The sequence below is a fragment of the Populus trichocarpa genome, chromosome 4, assembly GCF_000002775.5.
Source record: "Populus trichocarpa isolate Nisqually-1 chromosome 4, P.trichocarpa_v4.1, whole genome shotgun sequence".
NCBI lineage: Eukaryota > Viridiplantae > Streptophyta > Magnoliopsida > Malpighiales > Salicaceae > Populus > Populus trichocarpa.
In genome coordinates this window covers 17,961,072-17,980,881 of record NC_037288.2, presented here as the reverse complement: position 1 = coordinate 17,980,881, position 19,810 = coordinate 17,961,072, and the positions used below count along the sequence as shown (strand labels likewise).

Genomic DNA, 19,810 nt, shown 5'->3' with positions numbered 1-19,810 from the left:
ACAACTCCATTGAGCTCAACTACGCGTTAAACTCAAACGCTCGTGCGTCTGGCAAAATATCATACATAATACTCTTGTATTCAGCTACATGCTAAACCCAAATAGTTGTGGGTTTGACAACTTTATTGGACTCAGCTACGCGCTGAATCCAAACAGTCATGCATCTGGTAAAATATCATACCCAACATTCTTGAGCTCAACTACGTGCTGAGCCCAAATACTTGTGGATCCGGGAAAATATCAGACCTAATTCTCTTTGACTTAATTATACATTAAGCTCAATTGTATTTGGGTCTGGAAAGATATCAGACTCAACATCCTTCAATTTAAAATCATATAGACAATGATCTTTACTGACCTTATATTGGGTCGCGATGCTATCTCTAAGACTCTTAACCCAAGATGTTAAGAGCTCAGGGTAATCATTTCTCTACACCCTTGGATGCATGAAAATCCTCTAAAAGCCAAATATATTTCAATCGACATTAATGCTATGAAAGGGTTGTTCTCATCAACATTAATATTGTGCACGAAATAAGATATAAAAGTCTTTTATAGTTTTATTGTTTGTTTGTCAGCACTAATTATGTAAAAAGGTAATTCCCATCAACGTTAATATTCTGTAAGAAACATTTCCATCAGCATTAATGTTGATGTAAAGGATTTCTTCATTACTAAGATATTCAAGAGGAAAAGATTTTTGATCCCTTGAGAAAAAGAACATGGTTCATAGTATAAGGGTTATAAATATCACCCAAACCACCGAGGTAAAAGATTTATGATTTTTATTTTCTTATCATATATTCTCAAAGCATTTATCATAAAAGATCAAGAACAAACAATTTTATTCTTAGAGTTTAATGTTTATTTTTTTATTTATTACAATTTCTTATACTAAAGTCACTGATTTAATCATCGAAAAATCTCAAAAACTCAAAAAAAAAAAAAAAACTGTTTTACGGGAATTCCTGAGACCTTAACCACCAATCTTTTGCTCTTTCAAATTCTAAGAATGAAATATTAACATGAAGATATAATCATTCAGTATCCAAATAATTAAACCCTGTTAATGAGCATATTGAATTCTAGAAAATCATGAAGTTCCTTCTCCATTATTTCGGTAAAAGTGACAAGGCTTGAACTAGCCCACAGGTAGAGCGTGGACCATTTAAAGGTGTGGATTTGATTTTAAGACAAGAAATCAAAAGATTTTGAAGATTTTCGTTAGATGTTTGAGATCAGATTTGTCTCCCTTTCAAGAATTGGGTTCGTCAACTTGCCAAGTAGATGGTCCGGAACTGGCACCATCTTGCAATATGTATAAAGGAAGATATATATATATATATTCATTAATGCCATTATATTCTATTTTCTTGAGAAATAGTTCTTGCCATTATTGGAATCATGTGGTGTAAAGATATATATAACTACGTAGAGGAACATTTTAAACAATTGCATAAAACACGACGCAATCGTACAATTCAAAAACACATCCGGTGGTTCTTCCATTCGAATAAATAATATTTTGTCATTTTTTATTTCTTTATTTCATGATCTTGAGTCACCTCCTCTTATACATTGAAATTAATTCTACTTGTTAAAATTTTCCAAAAGGTGAATTATTCATATATTTTTTATTATTTTCTAAAAACTGGATTGTTTATATTTTGAGATTTTATCTGGAAATTTGAGTTATTAATTTAAAAGAATTAAGTATTCAGGCCATCTTTAGGAAATGACTTCATATCATTATTTTTAATAAGTATATTATAAAACTTTTAAGAATTTTACTTGTTGTATGGTATTGTATTTTAAATTCAAACAATAATTAATTAAAAACTAGATTGGTACCCCGCGGCCCGCGCGATGAATAAATATTGATTAATTTAATAATCTGAAGAAAAAAAATTTAGAAGACAATTATATTTTTTAAAAAGTAAAAGTAATTCGATAACTGGGTTAAATATTGATTAACTTAATAATATGATTTAAAAAATAAGACGACGACGACGAAGACAACAACAACAACAAATAAATTAAAAAAAAATTATCCTAGACAAAGTTGAGTTAACATATGAAACCCGTGATCTGACACATAATAATGGGATAGCCCTATAGAAGGATGACACCATCTAAAATCAATTTGTAAAAAAGGATTAGAAAAAGAAGATCTAAGCTAACTCAGTCAAATCATCAAATCTGTGATTCGAAAAGTTACAAAATCCCGATTAATAAAATATTGAGGAATGAAATAAGAAAAAAATCTAATTAAAAAGGATTAAGAACAAAAGAAATAGCAATAAAAAACATAAAGACCAAATCTAACATAAAATAAAATGAATTAAGATGTTGAGGTATGTAATTGAAAAAATAATTCAATTAAGAAAATAGTATGAAATATTGAAGGATGCAATTAAAAAAAGTATATCCAATTAAGAGAATGATATAAAATATTGAGAGATGCAATTGAAAAGATTATTCAATTAAGAGAATATGTTTTAAGAAATTGAAATTAAAGTAATGGGGACCAAATCTGAAAGCTGAAAAAAATCAAATGAGAATTAAAATGAAAGAAAATTCTAATTATATGGATAATCTAAACTAAAAACAAATAAATATAAAAAGAATATGGAGCAAATCTTAAAGAAAATTAAATTGAAGGGTTGTTTCGAAAATATACAAGGGTTGGCTATGGTGTAAAGAAAAAAAAAAAACAAGTAAAGAAGGAAGGTGTCAATCCCCAGTTAAAATTTTCTCCATGTGTTAGTAAATTTAAATTTAACTCAAAGATAAAAATAAAATAAAGAGATGGTGAATAATTAGGAATGACTTGTATACTTATTTTAAAAAGTGAGTTGAGATGAGATACTCGGATTTTCGGTAGAGTGATTATAAAAAACATTTACTTTTTTTTTCTACATTTCCCTGAAAATACAATAATGTGAAAATTATATTTCTAAAAGTTAAGGATGTTACAGAAGAAAAAAAACAACCACTAGCATAAAACCCGACATACTTTTGCTACATGTGCCACCTGGAAATGGAGGCGACGACGATGTGGGTATTAAAAGGCCGTAATGGAAGCCAAAGGTTGGCTGCCAGACATCGCCGTATGCACCATCCAAAAACCACAAGAAAACCACGTGAGACTCGTTTTGTAGACTAAATAATATTTTATTTATGGTTAAACTATATAATAACAAAAAAAAACAAATGAAAATGACAAAAAAACATTTTAATGTTTTTTAAAAAGGAAATCCAACAGCACAGATAATGATGCTAACATTGGACTAACAACTGGGCAATGAGTTATGTGGACTTCAAGATTTAGGAAGTGTTTTACTGTGCTGTTGGATTTCCTTTTTAAAATATTTTGATGTTTTTTAGTTTTAAATTAATATTTTTAAAAATAAAAATATTATTTTAATATATTTCTAAAAAAACCACTTTAAAAATTAATCCCCAACACTTGCATACACGCTGAGATCACACAAATTAACTTCAAGGAACCACACAACAAACCCTCTTCGGTGCTCGTGCAGGCGACCCGTACTGGTAAGGAGGCATGGCCCTGAACAAGAGTTTCATCTGTGGCCTCTTGGGTTTCCATAAATAGGTAAGGAGATTTTTGAATCGTGCATGCTTCCCACAATGGAAAAGCAATAATTCTAGGTTTTTTTTTTTTTTTTTCTGTGGTTATTACATTAGTTGTTTTTTTAAATATTTTTTAATTTTTTAAAAATTATTTGTAATATCAACACATTAAAATGATATAAAAATATCAAAAAAATAATTTAAAATAAATAAATAAATAAATCCTTTTTAAAACACTTTAATACACGAAAACAAATACAACTTAGGCTACGTTTGGGAACGCGGCTGCGGCTGCGTTCCTAAAAATTTTGAAAATTTTTGTTATTTTTTTACTAAAATTTAATATGGTTTGTATGTTTTGGATTGTTTTGATGTGCTGATGTCAAAAATAATTTTTAAAAAATAAAAAACATTATTGGCATGTATTTTAACATGAAAAATTATTTAAAAAGCACCCGCAACCACACTGTCAACCACGCTCTTAAAAGCAAGACCACTGTGGTGAAAAGCAGCTATGCCCCCAAAAACTAGAGGGTTAGGTTAAAAGAATGAAGCATTTCTCTCATCACAACAACAAAAAAAAGACAAAGTGCCTTCCATGGAACCAGAGAAAAGAGAAGCCTCCGAGTCCTTGCAAGCTAGTGGGTCCCACGAGGCATTATCCAGGTGGGGCCCTACCGATGTCGTTGCTGACATCAGCAAATGATGGAACTATGTGCCCTGCTGCTCCCCTTTGGCGTCAGGCTAGACATGGGACCCGCATTCCATGCCAAGAAGCGAAGTGCGAGCGTCACCAAAAACCCAACCCACCTTGGTTCACCCAAGTAATCGAGCAATCGGAACTGCCACGTGTCAAATAATCTACTCGAATCCCTGCCTAACCCTCGAGTCTTAATCCCCCTGATTAATATTGAGATTATTTAATTAATTAGCTGTTATTCATTCATCATACCGACTAAGCTCCGCATAAGTTAAATTAAAGCTGGCGATTTTCTGGTTATCTAATATTTTATTTTTGAGGTGGTTGGATGAGATAAGGTGGGAGTTTTCAAAATAGCTTATAAAATCAATTTCCTTTGGGGGGTAGATTGTGTTTTTGGCTAATGAAGAGAGCCTACGTGCCGGCCGGGGCTTCGCGTGATGGTCCCATGGGATTTATTAAATTAGGGTTTGGTGCAATAAAAGTCCAACCAACGTACATCCAAAAATGTATTTTCGAAGCTTATGATGGCTTGCAATGGCGTGTGTTTCTTGATCTTGACACTGCTCTTGAATCGGTAGAGTCCCATTCCATCATGACCTTCCCTGTGCCGGTGTCGAGCTGAAAAAAGCAGTTCATATATGTTTTTTCGGTTTATAGCAGTGGTGATAATAATGACAGTAATAACAAGATAAATTAATAATAAGAATAAATGAATCGAGGGAGTGATTCTCAATTTCTCACCTTTGAAATCTTATTGCACAGAAGAAATTAACAAGTTATTGCGAGCAGAACTTCTATTTTCCTTGGCACGCATTAATTTTAAGATATAAAGATTATAAATACTCTTTGAATAACTTAAGTAGGGTTGTAATCTTCACCCTTTTATAATATATTCTCAGCATTTATAATACATAAATTAAAAATAAACATTCTTGTTCTTATAATTTGAATGCTCATTTACTGTAACTCATCACCGTAACAATGACTTAATCATCGTAGGGTTCCTAAATCTCATGAAAAGAGATTGTTTTCTAGAAATTCAAATCTTTGTCACTAACCTCTTGCACCCTCGATTATAAAAAATAGAAAATTAACCTGAACATATAATCCTTCATTATTCAAACACTCAAAAACTCAAGTTCCCTACACACTAGATTCAAGAGCATTATCAAAAATCAATCTTTATCACACTTCCATATGGTAAAGGAAGTGATTGTTCGCTAAGCTTGTCAATTTAATATGATGATGTAATGAAGAACATTTTTTTCAACTATTAAGATAATAACTTATTGGATTGACTCAAATTAACTTATTAAATCTACGACTCTGGTCATAAGATTATGATAATCCATATAGAAAGTAAATTAAAATAAATTATGAAGGTCAATTCCTAATAAATCCCATGTTAAAGGCAAAATTTGAAAAAATAATAATTAAAAAACAAGAAAAAAAAACTACATAGGTCACCCTAGATTAATCTGTTACACTCATAACCAAAATCATGAGATCAGACTAACTTTATAGAAAGTAAATAAAAATAATTAAAAAATTCAAACTCCAACCAACCTAATGTTGAAAGATAAAATAGAAAAAAATCAATTAAAACAAAAATAAAATAAAAAATCAGTTCGTGCTAACTTGTTAAACTTGCAACCTAGATCACGAGACATGGATAACTTTATATATAAAAAAAATTGCAGAGCTTCATTTCCAACAAAACCAATGTCAAAGGCTGAAAATAGAGAAAAATAAACAAATTCATGATGCCAAGATAACTCTACGAAAAGCAAATTAAAAAATATTACAAAGTCTAGTTCCCAAACAAATTAACATTGAAAGATTAAATTGAAGAAGAAAAACTAAATAAAAAAAGAAGATCGAGTGATTGGAGGGTGACATTTGAAAAAAAATTAATTAAAAAAGAATAAGAAAAACCATACAAAATCAACCCGGATCAACTTGTCAAACATGTGACTCGGTCATAAGATTGGGACAAACTCCATTGAAAGAAAAAAAAAAGATGAAACCCAATTAAAAAAAATCAAGTTAAAAAAGAATAAGAAAAATGAACAGAGTCAACCCCGGGTCAACCTGCAAAACCTGCAACACAAGTCATGAGACCAAAATAATACCATAGAAAGCAAATCACTGAAAATTACAAAACTTGGTTTCCAACCAATCCAATGTTGAAAGGTGAAATCGAAAAAAAATTAATTAGAAAAAACAACTTAGAAAAAAGACCCTAGTCAACTCGGATTAACCAGTTAAATCCATGACATAAGTCGTGGGATTAGAATAAAATTCATATAATGAAAATTGAAAAAAAAAAATATAAAGTCTTATTTCCAATAAATCTAATATTTGGATGTTGAAAAAAACCAAATTTATGGGTTCAGTACATAACCCAATAAAACAAAATTAAAAAAAAAAACAAGAAACATAATTTTCAAAATAAATTAATATTAAATGATAAAATTAAATAAATAAATAAAAAATTGGGTTATTGAATAGTTAAATTAAAAAAAAATATACTATTATAATGAATAATATTTCGTGATTTTACCACAATTGTTTAGTATTTTTATTAATTTACACTTCAAAGTTGCTAGTTTCAAACTTTTTTTCCCCGATCACTATTCTTTAGTAGATTTGAAACTTGAATGATTTATTATTATTTTTTAGTTCAATAATAAATAAAATTGAGTTCAATAGTTATTATAATATTAAACAAATTAAAGATCAAAATAAAATGAATTTAAAAGTTTAAATACCAAATATACAGAGTGAAAGTTAACTTTTCAAATCTAAAACTAATATATTTTACATGTTTCGTAACAGGTTAATAATAATTTTTTTAAATATAAAAAAATATTATTTTAAGTTTTTTGAATTTGACAGTCATATCTTAACACAATATGCGCTATCAACTTTTGAAATAAAAAATAGAAAAAACAATGTCTCCCACAGTCTTTTAAATATCTATAGTGTGGTCGACAGTACAAATATTTTATGTATACAGTATCAACACAGTAATTTTTCCATACGTTTTAAAGTATAGTGTAATAAATATTTGATTTTAAAATTTATATATTTATGCCCCCGGTCTTTGAGAGTAGTGGTTTATGTATTTTATTTAGAAAAAAACATTAAATTAATTATTTTTTAGTATTTTTTATGGTTTAAATGTATTGATGTTAATTTTTTTAAAAAATTATTTAAATGTATTCTTAAAAAAAAACCTTTTTAAAAATAATCTATAGCATAATATCAAGCACAAACTTAATCACATATATGTGTTTGATATTATAATGTAAGATGTTTTTTAAAAGTGGTTTTTGCTTGAAAATACATTGAAATAATTTTTTTTTATTTTTTTTATTTTTAATATTAGCATATCAAAATCATTAAAAAATCTAAAAAATATTTAAAAAATATCAAAAGAACAAAAGTTATTATGCTTCTAAACATACTATAATAGAGTGAAATAATACTTATTTGGTATTGTAATGCATGTTACAAAAACACTTAAAAATACTTATTTAATATTTTTTTTCAAGATAAACATATTTTAAAGAACAATACAAACAGCAAAAAGCAGTGACAAACCACTTGGTTTAAGATAGGTCGAAAATCTAGTTTTTTGTTTTATATATATAATTGTTTTTCAAAATATATTTTACTTGAAAAGTTTTAAAATAATATATTTTTTTTATTTTTTAAAAAATATTTTTGATATTAAAATGATTTGAAAATATATAAAAAATATTAATTTAAAAAACATTTATTTTTTTAAAAACATTTTTAAAATATAAAAATAAACAGTTACTAATTTAAGATATTAATTTCAGGGTAGGGTGCGGTTGTGTGTCAGAAAAAGCTTTCACCTTTGAAAATCAAACGTATGATAGCGATTCCATGGCCTCTCCTCACTCATTCAACCAATCAGAGCCTTCCTTTTCCTAACCTTAGATTTCTCTTTCACTTTCTTTTCACGAATCCCAAGTACCGCATCTCTTTCTCGATAAGCCCCTTTCCCACGTCAATAGACTCCTGTTTCTCTGTTTCTAGGCAGAGTTCTTTTTTAATATTATTATTCCGCTCGCTTTCTCGGTTTGGTCCTAGGACTTTGTGTTTATTACCAGACTGCCCCCTCTTCCTTGGCTTCGGATTCAACAAGGTTGAGGTTGTTAGAAATTTGAGAGATTTGCAAGTCATAATTATTTCACTTGTTTTATCTTTTAAGCTAATCAACGATGTATATATAAATATTGCCACTTGTGTTTAGTTAGGGGTCACGGCAATTTAACAAATGAAAAATCAGTCTTATCCAACATCCATCACGTGGCACTCATCCGTCCATCATTTGCTTAATATAATGTTTTTTTTTTCTTTTTTATATTCCCTTCGATAGAGGCCCGTGCTGATATTTGGTCAAAATTTTGTAATTATAATTATTTTTTATATATATATATATTTTCAAATAAAAATATTTAGAAAATAATCTATAATTCCAAGTAAAAGATTTTCTACCGCAATATAATTTAGTTCATTGACTTACTAAGTAAGTGTTTGGAAACATGGTTTAATCCATAAATTTTTAATTTTTCTTTGCTAAAAATTAATTTTTTTTATGTTTTTTGATCATTACTGATTTAAAAAATAATTATTAAAAAATAAAAAAATATTATTTTAATGTATTTTTAAATAAAAAATATTTTAAAAATTAACTACACCGACACTCCAAAACATGCTCTGAGCCAGCCAACAGGGCATAAACCATTAAACAAATTTCCATAAAATAGAATATATCAAAGCTGGAAGAGGTCCACCGCACCAAAAAAAAAAAAAAAAGAAAGAAAAAAAGAAAAACAATTTTGGAAATTGCCAGCCAAAACATGTCATTGGACCCACCATCATCGTCCAAACTGCCTAACATTTGTATAAATGCAGGGGTCCATTGGCCAAAGAGGAGGAGTCCCTTTTAGTTCTGCAACTTTATACCACCGAGGAGAAAATGACCCTTGATTTTACGACCATGGAACGGTCAATACCCTATGATGATAGGAAAACGAAAAGATCAAAGGGATTTTTGGAACTTTTCCATGAAAACACAATCTCGAGCACATTCTATTCACTCAGACCGCATCACATATGGAATATCTTTCTTTGTCAATTAAGACAGCAACCCCACACTGTCCCAAACTTATGTTTGATTAATCTTATTTCAATGATCCATTGTTGAATCGATCCGGTATCATTTGTCAAGTATTACATCAAGCTGTTTCCCCCTACACTGACGCTGATTAGTATATCTTCACTCGTTAACTCGCCAAGCTCTTAAACAACTGACTGTTTCTTCTCTTTTACAAGTAGTAATATATGTAGCTGTCTTGCGTACAGAAACGAACCAGGTCTCTTGAGGCCCTGGCATGAAAGAGCTATGCCTGGTTGCCTGTTCCCACGAGACAATGCTTTTGCTTGCACACACATACATTTATATAATTTATCAGCATATCCTTTCTGAATTTTGAGATAATCCCTTTTGCCTTTCGTTTGATGATCCGTGTGATAAAAACGATAATGGTGATTACATAACAAACAATCGAAGGATAGAAAAGTACTACGATGGACTATTTTTCGTCCTGCTCCTATCCTAGAATATACTTATAGCAAGGATAAATACCTTGTAAAACACTACATCATTCCTCATCTGGGGCGAGCATTTCATTAGAGAGGTAAAACCGTAAAAAGATGCAAGCACTCAATCACAGAGTGGGGTTGCAAAAACTCTTTAAATTGAAAGAGCTAGCTGGTAATTGTTAACAACCAACATGGCAATGTTGGATTCACAAGCAAATGTTGTTTCTCTTGTTCTAGTTTCATTATCATGGCAGATCATAGAATAACGCAGACTGCAGGGGAAGAAGTATAATACAAGAAAAAAGAGAGGGTCCAATACAAAATCCTCAACATTTGTAAGAACAAGAGGACAAATATAGTGATATAGGCACCTAATGGTGCTCCTCACAAATTAAAATAAATAAATAAATATAAACAATGTAGAATAGAATAAGTTGTCAAATTAAAAACCAATTAAAAAAGAATAGAATATGCTTATATGGTGGATATTGCAGCAAAACCAGACCTTCCATGCTAAGGATGAGAAAGACAGCCAGCTTGAAAGCTGTTAGAGAGAGAGTAGCTAGAAAGAGAAAGAAATGGTTGTGGTGTTTTTTTAAGGAGGTTTAAGAGAGGGTTTTAGGTCTACCAACTGGTAGTTAGAGATTGAACTCCTTAACCAAACTCCTCAGTCTTCAACAGCCAAACAAAGAACCCTCAAGATTTTACAACAACAAACAAGAACTAGAACTAGAAGCAACAACAGCCACAACAAGAACAAGTCAAGCACCAACTACTACTACATCTTGTACAGCTGAATTATCAAGCAAAGAGAGAACCCCAAAAGCCAAAGCTTTTTCCACGAAGAGAGAACTATTTCAAGAGACAACAAAACGATACACACCAAGAAATCATTTCTTTTGAGAGAGAGAAAGAGAGAGATGCTCACGTGGGGTTTTAATGGAATGATGGATAGAGAGAATATATGATGAGAGAAAAAAGATGAAAAAAGTGAGAAGATTCATTGCTGTTCCTGCTTTCAATTATTATTATTAGCACCTTCTTTTCTTTTTCTTTTTCAGGGCAAAGAAAAAAAAAAGAAAAAAATTTGAAGCTTTTCTTCTCATGGCGTGTATGTGTATGTATTATGCGTACATACATAGGTCTGTGTAATGAAAAGTGAAGGGTTGTGCTGCTGTTGTTTTGTTGTATTGGGATCATCAGATTTGTGTATCAGCAGATCAAGTTGTCTTTGAGATTTTCTGTTCCCTAAAACACCCACAAGTGTTACTGGTTTCCAGGTAATTTTTTATTGCTTGATTGGTTTCTTGGATTATTTTTTTGTTCTCAATCTTTACTAGTATTTTATTATTATTATTTCTCCTTCATGTGTGTCTCTGTCTGCTATCTCTTTTGTTGCTGGAGATAGAGAAGACGATGATGGTGATTATATGATTATAATCTACGGACCTTTTTTCCTAAAAAAATATTGGATATCTATTGGTCTTGTCCTGCTTCCTGCTCAGGATCATGTTCTTTTTTTCCCCTCTTTTCTTTTGCTTGATGGGCATCAAAACTTTTGTTTTTAAATAATTCTCATGGGTTTAAATTGTCTGTAAACTTTGAAAAATCCAGAATTTTTTTGTTTTAGGGGAATTTTTGGATTTAGGTTATGGATTTTGTTGTTTCTTTAGTACGTCTATACTGGATCGATTCAAAGAGGTTTTTTTTAATCATTTCGGTTCTAGAATTCACTAACTGCTATTGTTTACATCCATTTTCTTTTTTTATCTCTTTGAAACTGTCAAACCCCTTAAAAAGCTTTGGTTTTTTGCATACAAGGATCTTTTGATTTTTGATTCTTTTGTTCTTTATGTCCAAACCACCTGAGGTGTTAACTGTTGATTATCGTAGCCAAGAACTTGTAAGCTCCCCTTTTAGCTCATGATACTGAAATACTATGGATTTCATTTCAGCTTAAAGTGTATTCTTTCTGTGGATTATTTCTTTCCCTTGTTGTATTGGTCAATTTCTCCTGTAATTTTTTATTCTCGTTTTGAGCTTATACTTAAGTGTGGGTGCAATATCTACGCGTGAACACAAAATTGCGAATTTGGAATTCCAACTCTAATGATAAGAGTGGTTAAGCACCCTCCTGGTATTAAGTATACTTATTACAGTTGATGGTAATGGAAGCTCGTTTTCTATGTTCATTTCAGTTCCCTGGGCGGTATGTGATTGAACTTGCATAACCAGGCAGGAAAGTTTCAAGGCTAATACATATGGCTACCTATTATACTAGTTCAAATAATCAAAGAGATGGTGCTGCAATGGTATATCTGCCTGGTTCATATCCAGAGGCGCCAGTTCTTCCTGGCAATATGATGATGTACATGAATTCTGGATCATACTCGGACAATTTGGCTGGGAATTCTCACCAGCAAAACAACTGTATTGAATTTCAGTCCGTGGAGAATTCTGATTCAACCCCACAGCAACAAGAAATCCTGTCAAATCTGGGTGGATCACGAATAGGGGAGCATGGTTTTGGTGCATGGAGGGATGGTAGAAATGAGATGCTAGTCATGCATTCAGTGAGTGGTGCTTCCAGCGTTCTTCATGGGGCACAGAGCTTGCAGGGCCAGGGTTTATCTCTCAGTCTTGGCACCCAAATCCAATCTGGAATTCAAATGCCCTCGATTTCCTACCGGAATACCAATCCAGGCCTTACTTCGTTCTTGAGTCCTAATTCTTCAATTACAGGTGATGGTGGTGGCAGGAATGGCTCTTCCAGGGATGACCAGTCAAGAAATATTGATTATTTGACACCTGGTTTTTCTGGGGGTAATCACGATATGAATAAAGGTGATTTATCTCCATATGGAATGAATAGCATTGCAAGAACAATTCCCAATTCCAAGTACCTGAAGGCAGCACAACAACTACTTGATGAAGTTGTCAATGTTCGAAAAGCGATAAAGCAACCTGATAAAGAGAAAAACCAGACCACAAGTGAACATGGACTGAACAGTGCAAAGGATGGTGATAGTGGATCAAAGAATGGTGCTTCAAACCTTCAAGAATCCACCAACTCGCCAAGTGAGCTTTCACATGCTGAAAGACAAGAATTACAGAACAAGTTGACAAAGCTTTTATCCATGCTAGACGAGGTAACACCAAACATTATTGTTTCCCTGAGCCTCGTCCTGAAGAATCATTTTCTTTCTTCTCCTTGTCCAGTACCTTGACTAATCACTATAATTTTTTTTTGTTAAATTCTTGTTTTCATTTTTCTCTGAAACCATCTATCTACCTATGCCAACTTGTTGCATGATACTGGTAGCAGAGATACAAGTCCTTTGAGCAGTTTCATTTTGTTAATTCGATGAGTGCAGACTTTTTCTATTTTTCTGTGTTATGGAGGCAATGTACTGATTCAAATAAAAGAACTTGAGGATCTTGTTTGGCTATATAACCTGTTATTTGCTAATGTCTAGAAGGGATACTACTAGTAACTGAAGCATGATTCTGCAGATGTCTCTGAGATTCTTAAGAATGATAGTACAATAACACTCTGGTTTGATAGTTACGAGCTTTCACACTGGGACAATCTTTGCTTTGATAATTGTGGGTTCCAGCCAGAGGCGTAAATGAATGTCATTGTTCATACTACAATGAATGTCATTGTTCATACTACAGTATAATCCTCAAGGTGTCCCATGGGCAGTTTTAGGAAGATCATAGTGTTACAACTTTTGCTTTTTACTCTTGCGGATACCCGCATTGAGTAGAATTGGTAAAGAGCTTTTACTGAGCTTCATAACAGAAGTTTCTGGAGAGCCTTGGGCATTAATTCTCTTATGGTAGCGATTATTGTTCATAATATTTAATAACATTACAATTCACGCTGCATTAAAGCCTTGTGCCTGACATAAAATTTTCCTCATCTTCCAAGAACATTTGGGATTGATGCATATGTTCTAAGACTGCTATTCTTCAGATTTTAGTTGACATTCAAAAGAACCATATTTGGTAGAGATCCCAACCTTCTATGCTGTGCCTTTCGGCACTGTATACAATCATAGTATCACCTTAAAAAAGTTGTGGAGATATCAATCTTCAATGTAGTTTTACAGACTACCTCACCAAGTCTTTTTGTGTGTCTTTTATTGTGCGATAGAAGAGGTTATATCGTTTTTAGGGCCACTTCTCAGTGTAATGGTAAAAGTCTTGGACTTGCTACCACAAGGCTGCAAGTTCCAGCATTGGCATCAGTTCCACATGCATGTAAATGATTTCATTGTCAGTCTATCTGATTATTGTACAAACCTTGCTTGTGATTCTATTCATACTATTGCTCCAACTTCCTTTTCTATGAGGTCTGATGACGATTATTCTGTTGTCACAGGTTGATAGACGATACAAACAGTATTATCATCAGATGCAAATTGTGGTGTCCTCATTTGATGTGATATCAGGATGTGGAGCAGCTAAACCATACACAGCGCTTGCCCTCCAGACTATTTCCCGTCACTTTCGGTGCTTGCGTGATGCAATAACTGGCCAAATTCATGCAACCCGTAAAAGCCTCGGGGAACAAGAAACTTCAGAAAACAGTAAAGGAGTTGGAATTACACGACTCCGGTATGTGGACCAGCACCTTAGACAACAGAGGGCTCTTCATCAACTTGGTATGATGCAACAGCATGCGTGGAGGCCACAAAGGGGTCTGCCTGAAAGCTCTGTTTCAATTCTTCGTGCTTGGCTGTTTGAGCATTTTCTCCACCCGTAAATCCACTAACTATAGTCTTTTCTCTTCTTTTCATGGTTTCATACTTTTTTCTGGTATTTTGGAAAACATTACCACTTCAACCATAGTTAATTGTCTTTTTATTGCTCACCAGTTATCCAAAGGATTCTGATAAGATCATGCTGGCAAGGCAGACAGGCTTGACTAGAAGTCAGGTAAAAACTAACTAAAACTTGTTTTTCATCTAGAAATTAGTCTTCAGTCAGACTTGAGAGTCTTTATCATAAGAGAGCTGAAATACACAAGTCTCTCTAAAAAAACAAACAAGAGTCAAAATAGAACACCTCCTTTTGGCAGGGTTTTGGGTCCTGCAATTTAAATGTTGCTGAAACCTAAAGGCTATGGATGTGGCAAATGGGGAGATGTTGAGAGAGAGTGGGCCTTGTTAAGTATGGTGAAGGTGAACTAAGTGAAAAAACAGCATATACTCTCATTTTGTTGGATTCAAAAGTTACTATACTGTTTGCCGACGTCTTCTTCTAAAGATATAGACCAATTTTGCATATATAATGGGACTTCAAGAAATAGACTGGCGGGGAAGATTTTGAGTTGCCAACAAAATCATTGGGGGAACCAGTCCTCTCTATACCCATCTTTCCAATATGAGCTATATCTCTAAATTAGTTGTTAGTTACTGAAACTGTTATTGAGTTGTTGAATATACTAAAACTTCGATTCAAAACCTCTTGCTGGTCAACTTGCCTTCGATCAATATGTGCCACTTGTTTCTTGACACTTCATTTGCCTTGCTCAGGTATCAAACTGGTTCATTAATGCACGAGTGCGTCTCTGGAAGCCCATGGTTGAAGAGATGTACAAAGAAGAGCTTGGTGATGCAGAGATGGACTCTAATTCTTCTTCTGAAAATGCAGCCAAAGCAACAAAAGGTGATATGGGAACCTCTGAAGACAGAGGGGAAGAATTCCAACAAAGTGCTAGTTCCACAGCCACTGAAAGATGCAGTGCAGGACAGTTGATGGATCCCAAATCTGACCACGTTCCTGATATGGAAATGGCAGGATCAACGACAAGAAGCAACTTCCAAAATGGCACACGTGGTGAGGCTTTTACTGAGTATGGCTTGCTAAAGCTGAGGGAGGACCAAAGGCCTAGTATGGATGACTGTGGTCTCTTCTCTGATGCTATGGCTCACTCCGAGGGGGGTGGTGATAGGTTTATGGCGGCTGCTGCCGCTGCGTACCAAATGTCTGAGGTGGGAAGGTTTGGAAATGGAAGTGGGGTGTCTCTTACATTGGGTTTGCAGCACTGCGAGGGTGGCAACCTTCCAATGCCAGGCACAACTCATCATGGTTTTGTTTCCATGAGAGGGGATGATGATATCTACAATGCAGCATCTTCGGTGGGGGCTGGGGCCACAGATTTTGAGTGCTTAAATCCTGGGAACAGGCAGCACAGGTTCAGTTCCTCCCACGTATTTCATGATTTCGTAGCTTGAAATAATTGGTTGAGGATTTACATGGGGTGAATATATCACTTTTGAAACAGTAGCAGCCAGACTTTGTCCCAGTAGGAGCATTCATCTCACTTTCATATGGTGAAAGGGAAGGTTGTGTATAACAGAGCTGTTGTAGCATATCAAAAGAATTGATTGGCAGGTTAGCATATTGTAAAGATGCTTATTTTTTTTTGTCTAATATGTGGAAGGAAAATGTATAATTAGTGGCAAATTTGGTATTGGAAAAGAAAGTTCTGGTTTGAAATAAAGAGTTAGGAAATGGCTGGTTGTTCTGAATTTGGTAACGAACTACAACCATTAATACAATTCTGAGATTGTTCCATGGTTTGGAAACATCTTCAAACTATCAGGTACGCATCCGCAAACAAAGCTGATCAAGGAAATTCCTGCATTTCCTTGGTGCCGTTGCGAGTGCAATATATTCATAAAGCAACAAATTCATCACCTGGCCTTGTGAAATCCAGTACATATTCTTTACTTTTTTCTATTTAAAATAGGTGTTCTCATAAACTTGGTTGGTATAGCAACAGCAAAGAGAAAGTAATTATCCGCGGCGCTACGAGTTTCAGTGAGCAAAATATACAAAGTTAAAGATCCTGGCTCTACCGCACTGTTTTACAGCTTCTTGGAACAAAATAAGACCGGCCAGAATCAGTCAGAAAAATAATTTTCACGTCGGACATCAAATTCCTTTACTAGGGAGTTCAATTACCAGTCCTCTGTCTTTCGAGGAAACTAATGTGCTGTCTTTCGAGGAAACTAATGTGCATAGAAGGCAGATCATTCTGAGCCACGGTGACTTCATGGTAATCAAATCTACCGCGTCTTCCACCAACTCACCATGTTTCCCACTCTCCACATTAGTTTCCTAGGTATAATGAGGATTGGTAATTGAACTCTCAAGGAAGGAACTTGAATGTGTGAGATGGAAAAAGAGCTGTTTACATCTATACCAGTGGTTTTTGCGTACTTACCTGAAATTATTATTGCATGCATCAATATTGGTACAAAATGAAGTGTTATAATATGATGAATCTTGATGAAGAGAATATAAATACACCGACCTTTTGTACAAAACCTTCAAATCTTCCGTGAGTCCTGGACTCTCAAAGAACACATCGTCATACTCATTCAAATCGACAGTCTTTGCTTCAAACTCTTGATCTCCACAATAGTCATTCCACTCAAACCACATTTACGAAATCAACTCCTTTTTGCAGCATGATAAGCGGTCTTGCTCCTCAGGTGAATCTAAGTTACGAATCAATACGCATAAACTTTCTTCTCCCGACCTGGCCGGAATGCACGCCCTATTGCCTGACGGGTTACCGGTGGGTTGGGATGAACATCTAATATTATAATTCGTGATGCACCAACCAAGGAGATTCCTCTCCGCATGCTTTGATTGATCCAAAGAAGACCTTGGCATCTGGGGAACCATTAAAGCGCTCCATGCACCTCTCCCTGTTCTCCGCATTTGAGTCACCTGTAATTATAAAGAGCTCTTCCAGGACTCCAGCCCTTTATCTTTGCCGACAATCTCTCCAAAAGTCTCAGAGGCACGATATACTGACTGAAAACCAGTAGCTTCTCACCAGTTGACTCGCAGAGGCCCAGTAAATTGAGAAAAAACTTCGGTTTTGCTCCAAGCCCAACTCATCCAGAACTGTATCTAATTATCTATCTTTACATCATCACCAGCTAAACCTCTTTCTCCACTTGCTGGATATTTCTCTAAAAAGCATTTTAGCTTTGGGTGCATATACAGAGCACTTCCTACAGAAGTTTGCTTGAATTTACTCAACTTCTTTAACCCCAGAACTTCATTTTTCTGTCTTGCACTGAGATTTAGCACAACAGTGAAATCAACAAGCCCGGGTAGCTCATCATGGAAATCTCCTTTATAGAAATGGAGGACTTTGCAGGTTATCTCACGGAGATTTTGTATGGCAGCCTTTCTTGTTCTGAGATCTTCATCATTCTGTAGTGTGTACTCTACCAAGTCAAAGAAAGCTGAATCTGTACCAGTATGACTCCTCATTTTAGGTATCTGCACTCTGCTCATGATGCGATTAACAATTTCTCGGCAGGTTTTAAACTTCAGAAACTATGACGGAGAACTGCTTATAACCTAAAAACAAGATGCTCCTTTGTTTTACCCATTGTTCCAAAACATCCAGTTGCCGAGACCGTTTATCTGCTTTTGATGAGTAAAAATCAATTAACGGGATATCCTCAACTTGCCATGTCGCAAATTCCTTCTTCCAGGTATCTAAGATTCCTTTAGGCATTACGACTAGTGGTCTGCCATCAGGATTCTTGGCTAGGAAGCTTTTTATAAAGCTGATGACGATGAATGTCTTCCCTGAACCTGGAGCATGGGCTAAAATGCAGCCCCCTGGATCATCAGCCAAGAGATTGCTGCAGAGAAACTTAAAGACCTCCACTTGATGGGCTTTCATTTTTTTCCTATGCTTCGGATGAGCAGAAATTTCAGTCTCCATCAACTTATTTCCAGGAAGTTTAGCACCAAATGGAGTAAGATCAGCAGGCTCTCTGTCTTGGATATTTTTAGGCTCACGAGCATAAGATCCTTTCAAATGCGACAAACATAATTCCACAAATGCTCCTATGAATAATTCCACAAATGCGACAAACATAACCATTATCATCCCTCATGACAAAGGAATGATCACATTCCTGACTATCCTTCCTTCTTCACGTGTTCATTGGTAGAGGGATTTGCAGCAAAATCCCATCGAAAGAAGAATCTCTTATATTAAATTACAACATGAGGCAATCTAAGACAGTTGAAAAACTTGATCGAGTATGACCAATGATTCTGACATACAAAATGAGAATTTCCAAATCCACTGCAAAGATGTAAAGCCTTTTATGCAGCAATATGCAAGTGCTACCTCAAACACTGCATAGAAGACGAGCAGTACCTCCAAATGATATAGGAATCACAGTTATGAATATAAATTACAGGTGTTATTCTGCAAGGTACAAAGTGCTGGGATACAGAGCTATACAGCGCACTGCTACAAGCTTTCAACTTGAAAGAAGCCTTCTATCTATCCCTTCAACCAGAGATACCCATTCAACCACCAGTCTCATCACAGACAGCCACGACCCTTCTTCACCACCAGCAAGATCAACCGACCAGTTCAGCATCCATCACAGCAGATCAGATGCTGGAAAATCCGCAACATCCAGATTTGGCCGAGAGAGTCTTCTTTATTGTTTTTACTTTTCAGTCAGGTTTTAGTTGTAACTAGACAGTTGACCCGTATGCTGCGGCCTTTCTAAATTTTCTCAGGGTAAAAAATTAATATTCAGAGCATGATAACCCGTTAAATTTATCAAAGCATAACTCATGATATAAAACTGAAATAATACATAAAAAAAATCATAAAATTCAAGATCTAATAAAATTAATATTCAAGATGAAAAAACAATCTAAAAATATAATGCTAAAGAAGCAAATTCAAGTCAACTCGATCTAATTTTATAAACTCACAATCTACAATATCAGATGAGGATAAAAAAAAAATTCATTAGCAAACAAAACAAACAACAAAAAAAAACTTTTAAAAAATCCTGA

The 19,810-nt window shown here is 34.0% G+C and overlaps 1 protein-coding gene and 1 pseudogene across 1 annotated transcript; one reads left to right on the top strand and one right to left on the bottom strand.

Annotated features, from left to right (window-relative positions):
- Nucleotides 1–10,403: 10,403 nt before the first annotated feature.
- LOC7470013 (BEL1-like homeodomain protein 6) lies at nt 10,404–16,479 on the top strand. The gene is made up of 5 exons (XM_024598878.2): nt 10,404–11,217; nt 12,136–13,086; nt 14,325–14,704; nt 14,821–14,881; nt 15,481–16,479. Exons 2-5 carry the CDS (start codon nt 12,199–12,201, stop codon nt 16,180–16,182), a joined length of 2,031 nt encoding a protein of 676 aa, XP_024454646.1. The 5' UTR covers nt 10,404–11,217; nt 12,136–12,198; the 3' UTR covers nt 16,183–16,479.
- Nucleotides 16,480–16,662: 183 nt separating this feature from the next.
- LOC112327348 (protein CHROMATIN REMODELING 35-like) lies at nt 16,663–19,380 on the bottom strand (annotated as a pseudogene).
- Between the last annotated feature and the right edge of the window lie 430 nt (nt 19,381–19,810).

What these genes read in the sequence shown, in the direction of transcription:
- LOC7470013 (XM_024598878.2), top strand. Translation starts at nt 12,199, where the DNA reads ATGGCTACCTATTATACTAGTTCAAATAATCAAAGAGATGGTGCTGCA. An exon ending in TTTTATCCATGCTAGACGAG is followed by an intron (nt 13,087 to 14,324) that starts GTAACACCAAAC and finishes CTGTTGTCACAG; the next exon opens with GTTGATAGACGATACAAACA. An exon ending in CAGGCTTGACTAGAAGTCAG is followed by an intron (nt 14,882 to 15,480) that starts GTAAAAACTAAC and finishes TGCCTTGCTCAG; the next exon opens with GTATCAAACTGGTTCATTAA.